This window comes from Cygnus atratus, chromosome 1 (genome assembly GCF_013377495.2).
Source record: "Cygnus atratus isolate AKBS03 ecotype Queensland, Australia chromosome 1, CAtr_DNAZoo_HiC_assembly, whole genome shotgun sequence".
Lineage (NCBI taxonomy): Eukaryota > Metazoa > Chordata > Aves > Anseriformes > Anatidae > Cygnus > Cygnus atratus.
Genome location: NC_066362.1, coordinates 137,425,004 through 137,442,906, shown reverse-complemented (window position 1 = coordinate 137,442,906; position 17,903 = coordinate 137,425,004). Strand labels below are relative to the sequence as shown.

At 42.9% G+C, this 17,903-nt stretch overlaps 1 protein-coding gene across 11 annotated transcripts in view; it reads left to right on the top strand.

Moving 5' to 3' along the window:
- Window positions 1-17,903, top strand: part of JADE3 (jade family PHD finger 3) — a 64,353-nt gene that overhangs the window by 36,567 nt on the left and 9,883 nt on the right. For all 11 annotated transcript variants that reach the window (XM_035558174.2, XM_035558176.2, XM_035558172.2 and 8 more), the window contains 4 exons: window positions 7,066-7,223; window positions 9,107-9,297; window positions 10,920-11,131; window positions 13,507-13,674. In XM_035558174.2, coding sequence (XP_035414067.1) covers window positions 7,066-7,223; window positions 9,107-9,297; window positions 10,920-11,131; window positions 13,507-13,674 — 729 coding nt within the window. The remainder of the gene's footprint in view (window positions 1-7,065; window positions 7,224-9,106; window positions 9,298-10,919; window positions 11,132-13,506; window positions 13,675-17,903) is intronic.

The window sequence follows — 17,903 nt, the reverse complement described above, 5'->3', positions numbered from 1 at the left end:
TAAGCTATCTGCTGTAGTGTTTACTTTGAACAGCAAAACAGCGTTAAGGTTACGGGCACACCAGTAGCGTAAGTCAGAACAGTTTTTTCAGATCTTTGTGATGATGTTGGCCGTGGGCAATGCGCAGAGTTGCCCCTTATGGGCTCGAAGCCGGACAGGAGCGACTCACAGGTCTGAGCGGTAGGCTGCGTGGGAGTAGCAGGGTAGGAGGCATTTGGATGCCTGGCTCAGCATGAAACCTGTACTTTGCTGTTTCCTGTCTCCTTGGAAGCTGCAGCAGAAAACCATGGCAGAACAGTTGAAATCATTTTTGCAGGGAAAACCTATTAGCTGGCCCATGCTGAATGACTGACCGTTTCTTTTCCCTCAGGCTAGGGGGGGCACAAAAGAGCCAAAGAGATTTATGTGACACTCAAGCTTATGTTTTGTTTTGTTTTGTTTTGTTTTCAGTCTTCCCACCCTCTCTAAACTGTAGAAGAGGTAAGTTAGGATTGTGTGGTGGTTTTTTTTTTTGTTTTTTTTTTTTTAAACCCTGCCCGTCTAAGGTGGCAGTATTTTACCTCTCCTTGCAAATAGGGTTCCGAATCCCACAGCAATAGTAGTTTTTAATCCCTCGTTGCTGATAGCGACAGCTGTGTTATGTGAAATGTAGCTTGTCTTCCCCAAGTAAATGGTCTGCTTTCATTACTGGGGTATGTGAAACTTTTTTTAGTGGCGTTTAACTGTCACATAAATTGTAGGTCTTGATCCTGAGGAGCACCCTGCAAGATTAGACTCTGAGCAGAAAATGGATTCTTTTTGCAGTTGGAAAGTGGTTGGTTTTGTTCTGTGGATGAATGGGCAATATGATTAAATCATATAGTTTGGCATGTCCCATGCATAATAGAAGAGGAGACTGTCACCTTTCCGTGTGTGCTTTAGAAGATTCTGAATTAACTGCAACAGCTTGGACATCTCTGCGGGCTTCTCAAGACCTCTGGTCAACATACCTTACTCGTTTTAATGAGCTGGTTTTTAGCCTGCATGGGTTAATTGATTAAAAAACTAATAATGCTTTCATCTAAATCAGAGGTGCAACCTGGCTGGTTTGGTTTTTTTTGATCTTTTTGCTTTGAGATACCATCTCAAGATATTTGAACTCCTTAGCAAGAGGTGTCCAGAATGCACAAGGGCATGGAAAAGTTTGCTTGTGATAAGGCTGAGCTGTTTTACCTTCGGGACTGAATGAGCAGGCATAATAGTAAAGTTTGAATGGTTTGGAAAAAGCAGTGGTGGAGCTTCGGTTCTGCCTGTCCTCGTGAAGGAGGAATGGGGGAGGAAGGGTGGGAGAATATGAATGAGGCCAAAAGTTAGGAAGTCTGCTGCAATTAATAGGATGTCCTTTTCTGTGCACCATGTAATTAGACTGTGAAGCTCATCTGCATAGGAAGTTGTTGAGACTGAGAATTAAACATGATTAAAAAAGGAATTAAACGGATGGTAACGAGTACAGATTTTTCTAAATATCTTGTTTAATTAATACCATTTTTAAAAACTGATTGTTGAGATGAGTCCTCAAATCCAAAGTTTATGTCTGATTAGCAACCAGGGGGAAACTTGATGTGTTCTTACACAGTTCTCGCATGTTCTTCTGGCTCGTGAGATGGTGCTGTCAGAGATGCCAGAGATATGACATTAGGTGGGGTTGATTTAGTGTCTGATTTCCTGGTTTTTCCTATAAACACTTGTAAAGGAGGCTGAGAAGATTAATGGCTGCTCCAAAGAAAAGTGCAATATTTCATTTGCTCGAGTCCTGGCTAATCCTTGAAAATAGTTTTAGGGAGTAGGAATTTGAAGATTAGGATTTACTGCAGGGCATGGCCAAATTATTTAGATGTTTGAGAAGTACAAGTTTAATGCTACACTTCTGTCTGCTTTAGCTGTTTTAACATCGTTAGTTTTTCGGTGCAGTCAGTATACATGCCTGGAACTGTAGCTTCATTGCTGTTTTACAATTATTTTGACTTCTGTTTGCTTTGCTACAATACAAACCAACCAACCGTTCCTGGCTTGAGACTCCGGTCTCCTTTGTAATAAGGTGCCTTAAATTAGAAATTAACACCCAGGTTGCAATGTATTAATGAGACAAAATCTACCTAGCAAGGATGAGCCCGCTAAATTTTGGAAAGTGGTGTGTCCCTTACAACTTCGTCCTCTGTAGATGGGCAGTCTTTGGCAGATGTGAAACTTCTATGCAAAGATTAGGTGTGTTAGATTAGACTATCTGTACTCAGATATTATGTGGCTGCATTATGCTTGTATTAGGTCTTACTACAATTTGTCTACCGTGTTATTTATGTAGTGATTTTAGGTATAAACTGATGCTTCTTAAGTGTCTTTAATTTTTGCTGGTGGTGTTAAACGTGAGAGTTACAACAGGACAGTAAGCTTTGCTTATGGGTGACTTTGGAATGAAAAAGAAGATAATTGTGGAGGTGTATAAAAACTGACTGAAAACCTGGTGGAAAACTTGTGTTCTTACATACTTTACTCTGCATTTTAGAGACAATGCTTCCTGTTGGATGGGTAGTTGGCACCTGGAATCTCATCGTTGGCCTTCAAGATGGGTTGTGAAGGAGATGCAAAAACAGGAAGACTACTAGCCATATTTCAGCTTTCTCTTTTAGAGAGGATACTGAGGATATTTCTGAGGTTATGCTTCTGGGGGAATCTGGGTGGGGGGAGGCATATTTTTTCCCTCCTGCCTTTTAAAAATCACTACTTTTCTGGGCCAGTCAGTCTTCTTGATTCTAGACAGCGGGCATAAGGAAATGAACTGTGTACTGCTGACTCCTTAGGGGCTCTGCCAGGCACCAGGGGAAGCCTAAGGAGTGAAGCACTTAGATTCAATCCAGGAGAAATCCTGCTTTAATTGTAACAGCAGGAGTGTGTTTAACACGTACTTTACTTAAACCTCTGCCACGTGGTTCCCGGTGGTGGCCTACATGGCCATGGGAGCACCTTACCTGTAGGTAGGTGGTCACATACTGAAAAGCTCACTGTCACAAGAAGAAATAGGATTTTTCTTACCATTTTTAAGAGGTGACCCAATCCATTCGCTCTCACTGACATATGCATTTGGACAAGATAAGTAGAATGAGCAATAGGATTGGTCGCTGCCGGTAGAAGCTTGGGGGCAGGGGGGGGGGTATTAAATTAGGTCTTTGACTCTCATTTTGTTGTTGTTGTTGTTGTGTTTTGGTTTTTTTTGAGGGGGGAAGGAGGTTTTGGTTCCCCCTCTCCCCCCAGATGTGGCTTTAGGTTTGCATTGATCACAAACAAAATGTTCCTGAGGTCTGTGCAGATCTGATATTTGCGTGGCTCAGTGAAGATGGAGGTTGTAGAAGGCTGTTGTGTGGTTAAGACCCAGTCTCTGTCTTTGATGCTAATGTTTCACTATAATTCTCCATAGCATTGCATGTGCCCCCTCGATATCTTTAGCAGATAAGGATATTGCACAGAAAGTAATATTCTTTGGTGGATAGCCTTGATCTATTCCCCGAGTCAGCGCAGGGGGGAGGGTCGTGTGAGGAAGATTATATGTCGAATTTTCATGGTGCTTGCAGAAGGAGTTCATGTTGAAGTCAGACAGCTTTTGGTGCCACATTTACAAACTCCTGGTTCAAGAAGTTCATCTTCCTTAGACGTACTCTTGTAGCATAATTTACAAATAGGACTAAGAAGTCTGAAAAACAAATAAAATACGTGAACCATATCTTTCCATCCACAGGCCCGTGATCTCACTGTAGCTTGGTGTTGGTGCCATGGAGGAGCAGAGCATGCTTATTGTGGAGAATTTTTGTAGGATTTAGGCTGTAAAGGCTTAGAGACAACAGTGTGTCTCTGCAGCAGTGCCTAAGTTGTTCTCATTGCTTCAGCAAATCTTTTCAGACTTTACTGCAGAGCAAAAAGACCAGAGAACAAGGTTTCTTCTTCTAAATTGGAGTCCCAGCTTTAAAGTGTGAAAAAAAATTTTACAGTTTCTCAACAAAACGCTTGGTATTTTTATTGTGACATAAGCAAGCGTGTTTTTCATTGACTTCATTCAGACAAATTGCTGCACCATTTTCAGCCGAAACTTTAAAGCTCCTGGCAGCTACATGACAGGAGAGGTTCAGACCAAACAGTCTCGCACGGTAAGGAGGGTTGAAATTCATCTCTTCCTTCATGCTTTCCATTGCCAAAAATACTTTTTAGATATCCCACTGTCACAATAACTTCCGAGGGGGCTTCCAGCAGGTGGATGACCTTGATCAGCTGGCGTCTGGCAGCTGTAGCTCCTCTGGGCAGAGACCTCCTGCGTGAGGTACAAGACGCATGGCGTGGGCTGAGCCTCCTCACGCGACGGGTCACGCATCCTCCTAGATGGATGGGGATGCAGTGCTAGCCTAGGCATGCTCATTATTGAGCTTTTCTCAATTTGTGTGATATTACAGATGATGCTAAAATACAGCTGAAGGCTTGTGTTTTATGTGTGGCTAGAAATGTAGAAGTTTTGGGGTGACTGACGCTCACTGGTGTGACTGAAAGATGAGCACTGCCCTTCGTGGGCTGACTGGAAGTGAAGGGGGTTGTTGCCGGGAGGAGAGACTGTGCTCTGGGTTGCACTGGCTGTTGCCTTATGGATGCAGTAAGCATCAAAGAAGCGTCCAAAAAGACACAACCATGTGGAGAAGTTGGCTGTCCAAATCCTGAGTGCGTTTCAGCCCTTTGTTGAGCTGGCTCAGCTCGTAGCCTTGAGGCCGACTGCAGGAGTAAAATTTACTTAATTGATAAGAAAGTTCTCCTTGGGTCCCCTGGGTTTGCTTCCACAACAAAATAAGCATAGAGCACAAGTGATAAAGACACGTGTTCTGAAATGTTGTCCTCTGAGAGTGTTTTACTGTTGGAAGATGGGCCGCGTGAAGAAATGATGAATGATAAGAGCTAGAGATTGCGGTGTCTCTGTAAGGATTCCAGGTGTCTGCAGGAAACACTCAGTTGTACTCGTACCGTAAGTATGAATGGCAAGGAAAGGACTCTTAGGGAAATTTGAGTTGAATTTGGAGTTCCTTAAGGTTTCAACCATTACGTTTATATTGCTTAAATCTTTGACCTCCAGTGGTACCACTACTGTAAACTTCAGCAACCTGAGGTGGAGAACTTAATATTGCTGCATGGTGACTGTGTGGTCAGGCAAAAAAAAAAAAAGTTCATGCTCCAGGGGCTTTGTGCTCTAAAAATAGAGATGATACAGCTCACATACATAATGGATGATCAGAAGATGAATTTGCTGCTAAGCAGTGTAGTTAGAGTACTGATGCCTTTCAGAGCATTTTTAATTTAGTGCTTAAAAAACAGTGGTTTTGATATGTAACACTCTACGTCTGTGTTTCTCAGTGCCTTAAAAGGTAGTTTGTAAAGCACTTAACCTCAGATAAGGTTTGAGGAATATACATTGTAATGATTAAACCATCGCGTTTCTCAGTTATTGGATTATTTTTTCCTTACGGGTTTCTTTGGCACTGTGCTGTGTTAGTGTCTCTCACAAACCTGGCTCTGTATTCATAACAAAGAAAATTACAATTTCTTTGAAATGGCATAAAACACTGCACATTTTATTTTTGCTGTGTAGATGTACTGCTTGGGTTAAAATGGATGCTTACGGTGTTAATGCTTTCACTCGTGTCACTGAGGCTCTAGTTGCTCTGTATTTTTGAGTTCCCAGGTTAACTTGCTCTCCTGGCAGCCTACGAGCGATGCAGCCGTAGTGCATAGTGAAGCAACTCCTGTGCTCTGAGCTACCAGCAGCCTCTTTCAATACCTGTTTCTAGTTAAAAGTGTAGTGCTTTTTTTTTTTTTATAACGATTTCTTGATGATTTCCAAGAACAGCTGAGAATTTTTGCAGTAGGCATTAACCGGTCTGGTGCTGTCAAATTGAAAAGGGTACGCTAAGATATTTGGCTCTGAAGTATTTCGTTACTGTTCTGGCTATAAAACGGAATTAGTAAGAAGAGAGTTCAACCTGCCACAGTTTATTGCAGGGATATTTTCCCTTTCATTTTATTGCCCTTTGAGGATTTGATTTCTCGTTACGATAATGCAATTAATTAGTTGCGATGTCTCCCCAACACCAAGCCGCAGTCGCTGTTCTGCTTTTACGAATGTTAAACTTGGGCAGGGTAGCAGTGGGAAGGGGGAAAAAAATCATGTGCCTTTTAAAAAATTTCCTGCACCTGTAGTTGACAGGCATTTACATTAAGTAAGCTTTGAGACAGCTGATAATCCTGGTTGCATGTTCTTCAAACTGGAATCCTCTGCAGCCAGGAGCTGAATGTTAGAGCTGGAGGTTTGTCACAGGTGGATTTGTGGCAGCCTGTATGGCGTGTTTCACCACATAGATTTGCTAAAGAGTCCCGAGGCTGGATTGCGTTTTTGTGCTGGCATTGCTGGGGTTCCGGCACAAAGCAAGGCAGAATTTGTGCTTCAGTGTAGGCAGCAGTTTGTCTTCAATCCTGAAGATCCTGACCAGTAAAACTTCAAATGGATTTAGTAGATGAGCAAGTGCCTGTACATCAACTTTGCCATGGCAACTGCTCTTAGCTCATGATGAATATGACAATTAGAGGGAGCTTGACTGAGCGAAGGAAAAAGATATGCAACCTTGTACCTAAGTTGGGATGAAGCATGCAGACTGGCAAGTAAAATGAGCTGTTTGAAAGTGATATTATAAATAAACTAGGTACAGGCCTCCTTTTCCCCTTTCCCTTGGTAACCTGCAGCAGCTTGCTTTCTTCCTTCTGATTAGACTTCAGGCGGCAGCGTGGTTTTGAGTTAGCTGAAAATTCTTGTCATACTGCACCTGATACATTAAGAGTTAGTAATCTAGACGATTTCAAATTAATGTGTTTGTGTGTCAGCACTCTTAAAGAAAACTTAACAACATACGTGCATTGTTTCAGTGTAGATTAGGAAAAATACCTACTACTTTCTCTGGTGGAAGTCTTTTTTCTCAAGCCTCTCTTCTCCCTGTGTTTTCTTTGCAGGTGTTCCGCAAAGATCTCATTAGTGCCATGAAACTACCGGATTCTCACCATGTTAACCCCGATGAATATTATGTCTTTGCGGACACATGGAAACAGGAATGGGAGAAAGGAGTCCAAGTTCCAGCCAGTCCAGAAACAATTCCACAGCCTTCTCTCAGGTAACAGAGATTACACGTAAAGCATGTGCACAGAACGTGAACTCAGAGAAGGTGGCCTCTCAGAAAAGAGGTGGTCTAAACACAGTCACGTTTCCTTGTTGTTACAGTTAAATCTGCAATGCAGCAGCCTCCAGGCATTCTTTTAAGCCAAACAAGCACCAATTTGGAAGACATTTCTGTGGCACTTCAGATCTGGTTCTGTCTGTATACCATGATGGTATCTACATTGCAAGTGTAAAAAGGGGATTTTATTTTTTCCTGAGTCACGTGGTGCTATGGGTTAAATCTGTTTTCTCTTTTAAGTGTGGAAAGTTAAATTAAAAATAAACCTAAATCTTGCATTGTTTTCACGTTACTTGAAAAGCCTCCCTATAAAGCATGAAGAAATAGAACAGTAGGCACTCAGGAATAGCTGGTACCCGATAAAGCTACTCACTTGTTCACATAATACAATTTTTGTTGCTGTTGCCAGAGCTTTTAACTCCTTCTGCTATCTTTTTCCACAAATAGCTGCTGATCATTATACAAGTTCAGTGATGTCAGTTTCAGGAGACGGATTGTTTGTCCTCTCATATTGTTTTTAGACCAGGAAAAGGTGACAGTGTAATCCTGTAACCTTTCCTGGTGGAAAAAGTGTGTTTTAGCGTAGAAGTATTACTGCCAGCGTGGTCTTCAAGACGAAGATAAATGAATTGTCCAGTGAAAGCACTGATGCCAGCATAATCTAATTTCCACTGGGGCTATTGTCAGTACCAAGTTATTAAAAATAAATATATTGCATCTCATACCAGCGGTATTATATTAGAGTTAAAAACTGATATAGAATGGGCTGGACTAGAGAAAAGAAAAGCTCACAAGGGAACATGAGAAAAAATGAGCGAGGTGAAGGGGGGAAGAAGAATGGTAGAGGAACATTGTGCTAACATTGACAACCCACATTGTCCAGTTAGAATTATGTGGGATACTGCTCGACTGCTGCCTGCTCCTGCTTTCCTCCTCTTGCCTTGTTTCCCACAGCTTTTCTTTTCTCCTGGTGCCGGGGAGGGCGGGCTCTGGAAAGCATGCAGAGCTTCTCACGTATGGCACTGTTCCATTCAGTATCTCCCTGGCTTCCTTTCACATGCAGGGTCTCTTGCATTAAATGCAGAGAAAGACAGACTGACTTTAGCTAGCTAGGGTCACTCTCTCCGTTCTCATAGGCTAGTTTACTAGGCAAACGCTAATTTTTATCTCTTAAAATAATTGAAAGGTTAAAAACACCAGTATTTTTTCCCCTTGCTTCCTGGATGATTTTTAGCTGGTTTTTTCCCCTTTACGTTTTTGCTCAGCAACAGAATTGTTCTTACATAATAAAAATAATACATTTGTAATGTGGATGAAGTGCCACGTATAAAATACGGGTAGACTGCTTAACCCAAATGAAGAGCAAACATCTCCTCCTCCTCCCCCTAACTGCAGCAGAATAAATCAAGCTTTCCTGAAAAAGCTGGAATCCTGAAGATTATAAGCTGGCAAGATTTCCTTCTATCGTTTAGGAAGAAGATAGAACAAAGATTGTAGGGTTTTTCGTGCATAATACTTTCTGTGGGTTTCAAAAACATTTGCATCGCCATGCTAGTAGCATTTGTTAAGTTGAAAATATTATGCACAGGCTTACATTTTAAAAATGATTCTGTATACGTAGCAAACCTTAACATATTTCATGTGAAGAAATGACATTTACAGAATCCTGTCTTCCCACCCTGGCTTCACGCACAGGCTAGTTTAAAATCTGTGAGATGCTAGATTTTTTTGCACTTGATAACAAATATTTCATGTCTTTCAAGGCTGAATCTTAAAAAGCTGTAGCTAACTCTCCATTTCCTTTTTACTTTCACGTGTAGGGTTGTAGCAGAAAAAGTAAAAGAAGTACTGTATACACGACCCAGGAAGTACATCCACTGTTCCAGCCAAGAGCCCACAGAACCAGGTTACATCAACATTTTGGAACTGGCAGAATCTGTGTGTCGCTATGACTTGGATGATATGGACATCTTTTGGCTCCAGGAGCTAAACGAAGAGCTTACTGAAATGGGTAATTTCACAACATGTTCTAGTTTTTAAAGCAGCAGTTAACTGCTGCTGGTTGAGTAGTAGTCTGCTGTGTGAGATTTCTTAAAGATCTTTGAATGAGAATTGGATGGAAATGCTAGGAAAAACGAGGTAATGAACATCTATAAAAACGTTTAAAATGAGTTGCTGGATCAGTTAGTGTTTGATGTTTTACCTGTTGTGCCTAAAAACTTCTTCACGTCCAAAATCATGTGCAACTTCTGCAGACTGATACAGGAGGGAAAAAGCCCAAACCAGGTGGAATTAATTTTAGGGATATAAAGGTTAAAAATATTGCGTAGGAAAAACATATGCTTCCATTTTTTAAACTTGAACATATAATTGCTACAAAATACAGAGTTCTGAGGAGCTTACATGCTGGGTTCTTAACAGAATAATTAAGTTGCACACATGCTAGCCCATTTAAAATCTGCTAAATAAACTTTCTTTTTTTTTCCACACAAGTTGTGGGTATAGAAGGCTTTGAGGGGCAGTGAACTGTGGAAAATAATCCTGGAGATATTACTGGAATAACGGGGTTGTGGTGGGATAGTCTGTGCAGCTGGTGCTCTTCCATGGATGAATGCAGCTCAGTGAGCAAAAGGGAGATATTTAACATCTCCTGGATCTGCTTGACAAAGAAGGAGGAACTAGATGGGGTGGGCTGATTGATAGTGGCACTGGCTGTAGCAGGTACGAAATAGTGGAGACTGAGATCCTGAGGTGAGCAAAGAAAGGAAATAGCCTTCTGCTCCTGGGCTTATGGAGAGTAGGCTTCTGCTTATTTGGGAAGCTGCTAGATGGGGTCAGTGAGGCATCTCTGAAAGGTGAAATTGCTGGAAAGAGCTAGCAAGGCTGTAAGGACAATCTCCTCCAAGCACGAGAGTGATCATCCAGGCACTCAGGAAAACGAGTAGTTAGATGTGTCACCGGCTTGGTGAAGGAGGGAATTCATGACAGAGCTCCAGAGCCTTCCTTATGTAAAAGGAGGATGCAAGGACAAGCTTCCTAGGCATACTGGGTGCTGTTTGCAAACACAAGGCTTTTCTGGGGCTGAAATGGACATCCGTGGAGATTTTCAAGGTCTGACTAGGTATGTTTGTGAGCAACCTAATCTGGATTCAGTGCTGACCCTGCTCTGAGCAGGGAGCTGGACTGGATCCCTCCAAGGTCCATTCCCACCTGAATGATACTGTGATCCTTTATGTTCAGGGAGTGAAAAAATATCCTGGCACTGAAGAGAACAGTTTAATACCAGAAGGCACTTTGTTTCAGTAGTCATTTATCTTTTCCATCTCCCTGTTTATCAGTTGCAACAAGAAATCAAAATTAGCAGCCATCTTCTTGTGCGTAGTCCAGCAGTTAGTGATGTCTTTTGTCTTATGTACAATCCGAACTTCTACTTCAGTAGTAGTTCTGTTTGTATTTATAAAATCCTGCTAAAATTAGCCAGTGAATGATAAAAGACCTTTTGTTTATTTGTTTTTAATTTGTCATGTGTATGCTGCTGTAGTTGCTGGAAGTTGTTCTTTTTTTCTGCCTCTCAGACTGGGTGAAAAGCACCTGACTGTCTCCCAATTCCCCTTTCTCCGTTCTGCACTGTAGGATGCGGGCCCCTGGATGAAAACACAATGGAAAAGACGATTGAAGTGCTGGAACGGCACTGTCATGAGAACATGAATCATGCAATTGAGACTGAAGAAGGACTGGGCATAGAGTACGATGAAGATGTCATCTGTGATGTGTGCCGGTCCCCTGACAGTGAAGATGGGAATGATATGGTGTTTTGTGACAAGTGTAATATCTGTGTCCATCAGGTCAGTGCCTGCAGAGATGTTGACACTGTCCTCTGATCTTTGTTTACCTTTGACAAGTGTGGAATTTGAGCCAGTATTAAATGTGAATGTGGAGGGCTTTGTGATTTTCTGGGTAAGGAGGGTGGTGCAATACCAAGCTCAAATTTTGTACTCTGAGAGTTACAGTAGATAAGTGGCCGAGCACAGTCTGTGTGTGGACCTCTGTCGTCCAGTAGGAGCATGAAGCGTCCTCAGGACTTGCAAGTACTTTCTCTGTGACCATAAACCCCTTTATTAACCCTCCATTTGAAAATAAACAGGGTGGAGAGTGCTGCCTGCCTATATGTAAAGAACTCAAAGATCGCTTGTTTCAGAGCTGGGGTTTTTCCCTCCTTGATTGACTTGTTAACTGGCCAAACAGACTGTCCAAATTTAGCCACCTGAAACCACATGTAGGTGCTTTAACAGGCCGATCTTTTTTGGGAGGCATAAGCACCTGCAAGAGCCGAGCACTTGGTCTGAACACTGCTGTTGTTCATGGTGTTTCAGGTGTAGCCAGGGCCTCGCTCCAGCTGAGCTCAGCCTAGACAGGCAGAGGTATCTTCATAACCAAAAAGTGGAGATGAGTCCTGTGGTTTCTGGCATGTCCTGTTTGAGAAGGGATTTTACAGCTGGGGTGCCAGCTCTGGAGGCAGCCTCTGCTCGTGCCTCTTTGTAAGTAATGATGAATTTGCAGCAGGAGGCTCGGGGTTGCCCACTAGCTGGAGCTGGTGGCCTGCTGCCTCCTCACCCTGCCCCTTCCCCAGCCACAGGGGCCAGGCCTGCCCAGCATGAGCCGGGGAGTGTGCCTGGGCTAGAGCTAATCCTAAGAAAGCCTGGCAGCAAGCAACCAGAAAGAGTTATCAGTTTGATTTTTAATCTGGATGGGCCCTGGTTCACCAAGCAGCCTCATCAGGTCTGTTTGTCATCACGCCGCTTGGAGGCGGGGAGGAGGAGTGCGAGAGATTTCCTCCTTCACAGTGCCCTCTCATGCCAGCTCAGACAGATTGCCAAGTTACTGGTTTGGTAGCCTAGGCCGCCTCCACTCATTAGCTGGATTAAATTAGGAAATGGTTTACGTCCATTTCCAGCCTCCTAAATGTGATCTTTTGGTATAATGCCACTTCTGCATCAGTAATGGAAAGAGTGTTGGTGGGAATGTGCCTCAGAACAGGAAAAAAAAATAAATCACTTCTAAAATTTAGATTACAGCTCCCCCTGTTGGGTTTTTACAACAGTCAAGCATGAAAATAGCGTTTAGGTTAGTCTGTCCTGGTGTTTTTGTAATGTGGGGTTTCATTCAGGAAAGTCCCCCTCTCTCTAGGCATGACAGGAATGTGCAGTATTTGGTGATACTGCTTCACAGTAAGGACCAGGGTCTTAGAACCGGAAGGCTGGGGGAGCAAGCACGGGGATTTTATACTAGATTTGAATCTAAAAGGCTGGTTACAGCTGGCAAGGCTTTCAGTCTTACTGTTCCCAGATAGGGTGTTGGGAATGGCGTGATTTCCTTAGAAAGCAGCCCGGTTGATAACGCTTCTTACTGTGGGTGGTTTTGGATACACTCAGCTTTAATATGTGTGTATATTCAATAGGGTACATCTACGTACGTGTGTAGTTTGCCATTAGGAACGGCTATGAATGTGAATTAGAAAGCAGACTACATTTCTTCTTTTTTTCTTTTTAATCCTCAAATTTAGAAAAAGGTAAGAAATTCCTCAGTTTTCAAGGGGTTAAACGCAATATTCAGGGAAATAGGCCTAAAACCCAGCATCTCATGATTCCAGTATATACTGTAATTTTTCTTGCAATATTATATATAAAGTCAAATGATTGTCAGAACTGTAACCACAAAGGTAATTTAATACTGTATGCAAAGATCTTCAGAAAAATCTTCAAAAACCAGCTCATTGCTTCACATCTTAGTAGAATTATGTTAGAGTGTAAAGTTGTTAATGATAGGAAATAGTGATTTTTTTAAGGAAGGGTTACATGCAGAAGCTAATTTAAAAGAGATGTCTGCATTTTTTCCTTCAGAAACTTAAAAAGTCATTAAATGCAAAGATGAAGGTTCTTAATGGCAGTGTTTGTTGTTCAGTCACAATGGCTGTTTTATGCTGTGAACAAATAATACCAAGACACATACTTTAAAAAGAAGCAAGCATAGAAAGTGTTTGTTTTATAGGCTGTAAATCTCTTTGATCACCTGATTCCTTTTAAGGTAACAAAATTGGAGAAGGATTAAGCAAAGGCCAAACCGTGCCTTTAGGATCTGAAAGCTTTGTGCCGTATGAAAATTAATGCTTGGATGTGAAATGCTATTAGCGCAATGATCTCGATCCCTGTTTTCTTCCCAGGCGTGCTACGGAATCTTAAAAGTCCCTGAAGGGAGCTGGCTGTGCCGCACCTGCGTTCTGGGGATACATCCTCAGTGCTTATTGTGTCCCAAACGAGGAGGTGCCATGAAAGCCACCAGGACAGGGACCAAGTGGGCACACGTGAGCTGTGCCCTCTGGATTCCAGAGGTAAAGCCGAATTTCTGCCTCGTCCTTTTGTATTGTGGTCTCTCCTCTTCCTCCTCCTAGTTCCCTCTGCTTTCTCACATTCTCATGATTTTAATGTGTCTGTATGGCTTAGTCCTGGGCTTTATTCTGACGAGTCTGCAGAATCTGTAAAGGCTGGGAGAGAGTCCAGCTTACGTTCCATTAATTAATCCCTTTGTCGTCCGTTCCCCCAGCCGATATACTGAGCAAGCACTTCTTGGTGTCGTTATGGTATCTGAGTGACCTGCTGGAAAGGCTCTCTGATGTAAGATAGCGTTTGCTGCGTAACTGCAGCTTCATTGTCTCTCTTAGCTCCTGGTAAATGTGTGAGCTCTTGGTTAGGTGTATAATTTGCACGAATACATTCACTTTTTTGGTCTGTTCTGTTTAAGAAGAAACCCAAACATATTGAACATATTGCATGGTTTGTATTGGATGGGCTCTGAGATGGGGAGATGTTTGTAGTTAAGGTTTTTTTACACTGATTTTTTTCTGAATGGTGGGGAGAAGAAAAATCTTATATCTTACGTTGTATTTTATAAGAAAAGGCTTTTTAGTTACATGGACATAAATAGAGTTTAATAATGAAGCTTTACACTTGCTCTATTTAGAATCAAGTTTAGCATCACATTATAGTTGTGTAAATTGGAATATTCACTCATATAGATGGGCTGTGTGTTTAATTTTGTGCTCAGAATGATATTTCTGATTTCTTTCTGGTAAGAACCACAGATCCATTACAGTGGATAGTTTAGCATGAGGCTGTAGCCACATCCGTTGGCACCGTAATATCAAGGGGATGCCTTATTTCTCAAGCCGCCTGCTCTGAAGCAGCCAGGCCTTGCGTTTGCAAAACTTCACCAGGAAGATGTTAAGATTCTGGATGTTTTTTTTTTTAACATGGCAGCACGATGCAGCGTGTGTTTCCTAGCTCTGTCACAGGCATATATCTGATTTGCAAGGAGGTTATCTTTGCAGTTCTGCTTTCCCTTCAGGCCAGCGTGTACTTCCTAGTGTCTCATCCACCTTTAGGGAGAAAGGAGTAGAGGGGAAAAAAACACAAAAGATTAAAATAAATAAAAATCTCCTGACTTCTGTACTTTTGAAGTGCCTGTCTCTGAGCAGACTGGTTTTCCTTAGAGGTCCTTTCTGCATGCGGTTGCCTTGATGTCCTTCGCAACAGAAGAGGAACAGGCAGGTTTGGAAAGCAGCTGACTACAGGACGGGGAGCCAGTGCTGCCTTCTTGCCTGCCCACCTCCCTCCGGCTGAGGGAGGGAAGCCAAGGGAGTACCCAGGTGGGAGAGCTGAAAGCCAGCTGCTCCCACAGCTGTCAGTGGCTCTGGGCCTCAGGCACCTCCTCCCCTCTGCACCAAAGCCAAGTGTGTCAGGCGTAGCAAGGAGGTGACACCTGCCAGGAGAGGTGGGAAACGCCTCTTGGATCTGTTCATCCACTCTGTCCCCTGCATTGTTGTTTGTAGGAGGAAAAAAACTAATCAGTCACCAAGGAAGCCAAAGAAAGCTTTGGGAATCTCTGTGAAAATGTTGGGTTCCTATCTGGAGAATCACTGTGGCCTTGTGTGATCAGTGGACTGGAAAGGCCCAGAGCTCGAAGACCTGGAGATACTTTATGGCACGATGCATATTCCCTTGGAACTCCCCCAGAAGAAGCAAACGAATTATAACATCACTGCTACTTCCCACTGTGCTCCCAACAAAACAGAGCAAGGCAGAACGCAGAGAAAAGTGAGCCATAATCATGTTTGTGGTGAAATGTTCAAAGAGGGACTTGATGAGTCACCAAGTGTAGGCTAGCATGTTGCACGCAGTTGCTCTGGGTATTGTCCTTCATTAATTCATTCAGCACTCCCTTAAAATGTTTGTTTTGTTTTCTTCTCTCCCGCCCCTGGTAAGCTAATGGTGTCAAAAGGCTTTGTTGACCTTCACTTGGCTGATTGAGACATTTGAAGGTTTTTACTTTACAAAGTGCCCTCATCGTTGGTTTATATCCTTTTATTCTTCTGCCATTATTGTCTTTTAGTGTAAATGTCTCTTCTATGTTTTCTTAAAAGACATTCTTTGACAAAAAGGAAAACCTTTGAGATCAGAAAACTTGCACTGTTCTGAAGTTCAAGATTTTTCTGCCTTAGAGGACCCGCTGCAGACACATCTTCCCTCAGTCAGCGTGTTGTCAGCTGAAGCACAAAGCCATTTTTCCTTGCTGCAGCTGGAGAGGTCTCAAATGCCTGTCCTTAGCTGCTGCTGCACGTGGCTGCGCTCCAGCCGCTGGGCCACCGATGCAGATATCTCATCGCACCCAGTGCGTGGCTGCTGGTGGCAGGCTACCAGCGGAGAGCAGGGTGATGACGGAGATGTCAGCTCACCGTGTAAGTCACAGAGAAGAGGCTTCAACAGCCCAGTGTTCTCACTCTCTCCCACTCTTGTAACTTCTTCGGAGTATGGCAGTCAAAATGTGACCTGACGCAACTTGAAGGAGTAACAGAGGAGCTACGTGTTAAGGCAGACAGTCGTTTCTGTCTTGGGAAGGGAGGTTTTGGGAAATGGAAAGGTTGGCCTCTCAGCTCTCTGGATCCCTCGTGAACAGCCAAATTCAAACAAACTTTGCCTTGACTTCTCTCTTTGAATATTAGAAACACGCAGGTGGCATGAGGCCAGTAGAAATAAACTGCACCTGACTCTAAGCGTCTCTTTGTGTTTTTACAAAGCGGGGTAGTGTAAACAGGCAGCATTGCAAGCCAAAGGGACAGTATTTCTGATGTAAATATTTCCTGCCCTTTTGAGTCCCCTCTGGGGAAGCAGCAGGGAGAGCAGTAAAGGGGGGCAGAGAGCGAGAGGGAGGTTTGTGTCAGTTCCCAGCTTTGGCTGGGACACACGGTGGAAAGCTGGTGCTACCCAATGTCAGAAGAAAATCACTGAAGATTCCTTTTTGAAAGGAATAAAGACAGCATGGCAAGTTGATGCAACCCCTTAATTCCCACGGGAAGTCTTACCTGTTGATTCTGGTAACTGGGACAAGAAATGTGGTCAGTCTCTTTACAATATTGTTTCAGAAACACCTGGGCAACTTGTAACCAGCTCTGTTTTGAGCAGCATCAAGTTAGGTTGGTAAAGGGTCTTTCATTATGGAAACAAAAAAGCTGCTTTTGACATTTAGGAGTGCTGAACGTGATTTTGTGGAACAATTCAAGAGTTTTAGGACAGCTTTGTCCCTTTCCTGCTGATTTATAGGAAGTCCACAAAAGATGAAACTGTTCCTCATCTCTACCTGATGAATGCATCACATACTGCCTCCACATCTCCTTCTTGTCCTCTCCGGGATCTCTCTGGAGCATCCCGCTACCTTTCTAACAAAGATTTCTCAGAATTAGGTTTTAGTTTTGGCAGATGGGTCGCAGCTTTTTTCTTTTCCTCATCTTGCCTTTTTTTTTTTTTTTTTTAATAATTTGAACTGACAGTTTCTCCCAGTATCAAAACAGTGATTGATACTGCTGGCTTCTAGGTGCAAAGTCCCGTTGGTTTTCCGCACCAATCTTTCCGACTCTGGTTTTGGCCCAAGAGAAGGCTGAAGCACACCCAATGATGGGACTCGTGGGTTCTGGAGTTCAGTGACGTGCGCTTGCGCCTGTCACTGGGCTGAATGGAAATGTCACGCAGCGCTGGCTGACCTCGGCATATTCCAGAAGATGTGGCTTGCAAGTGGAGGATTGGAGGTTGAAGTACTATAACAAACATAAATCTTATTTGAGTCAGTTTTTGTAGTTAGTCTGTGAACTGCTGATCAACTTCCTAGAACGTGAAAATGATGAACCAAGTAATCTATTGCAAAGCTGTCTTTCCCACCTACTTGACTGATGCTCAAAACAATGCAAAAGATAAGAAAGAGTAACAAAAATACTCAGTTTGAGCACAGTAGCTCTGACTCTCAGACTTGATCAGCGTGGCACTGCTGTCTTGGAAAAGTCTACCTCACAGAGGTTGTCTGCCTTGCTTCCTTAGGGATTAAGCAGGTTTTAAAATGAGTGTGTGCATCAGGTGATTGCTGAAATACCCCAAAAGGGAAGCTAGCATACCCAGCTTAGTTTGTTGGCCCTTGTAAAGGCAACAGTTTAATTATCACGTCTTAAGCTAATTGTATGATGTGGATTTCCCTAGAAGAGCCTTATTATGTTGTTGGAAGAATAATCTATGAAAA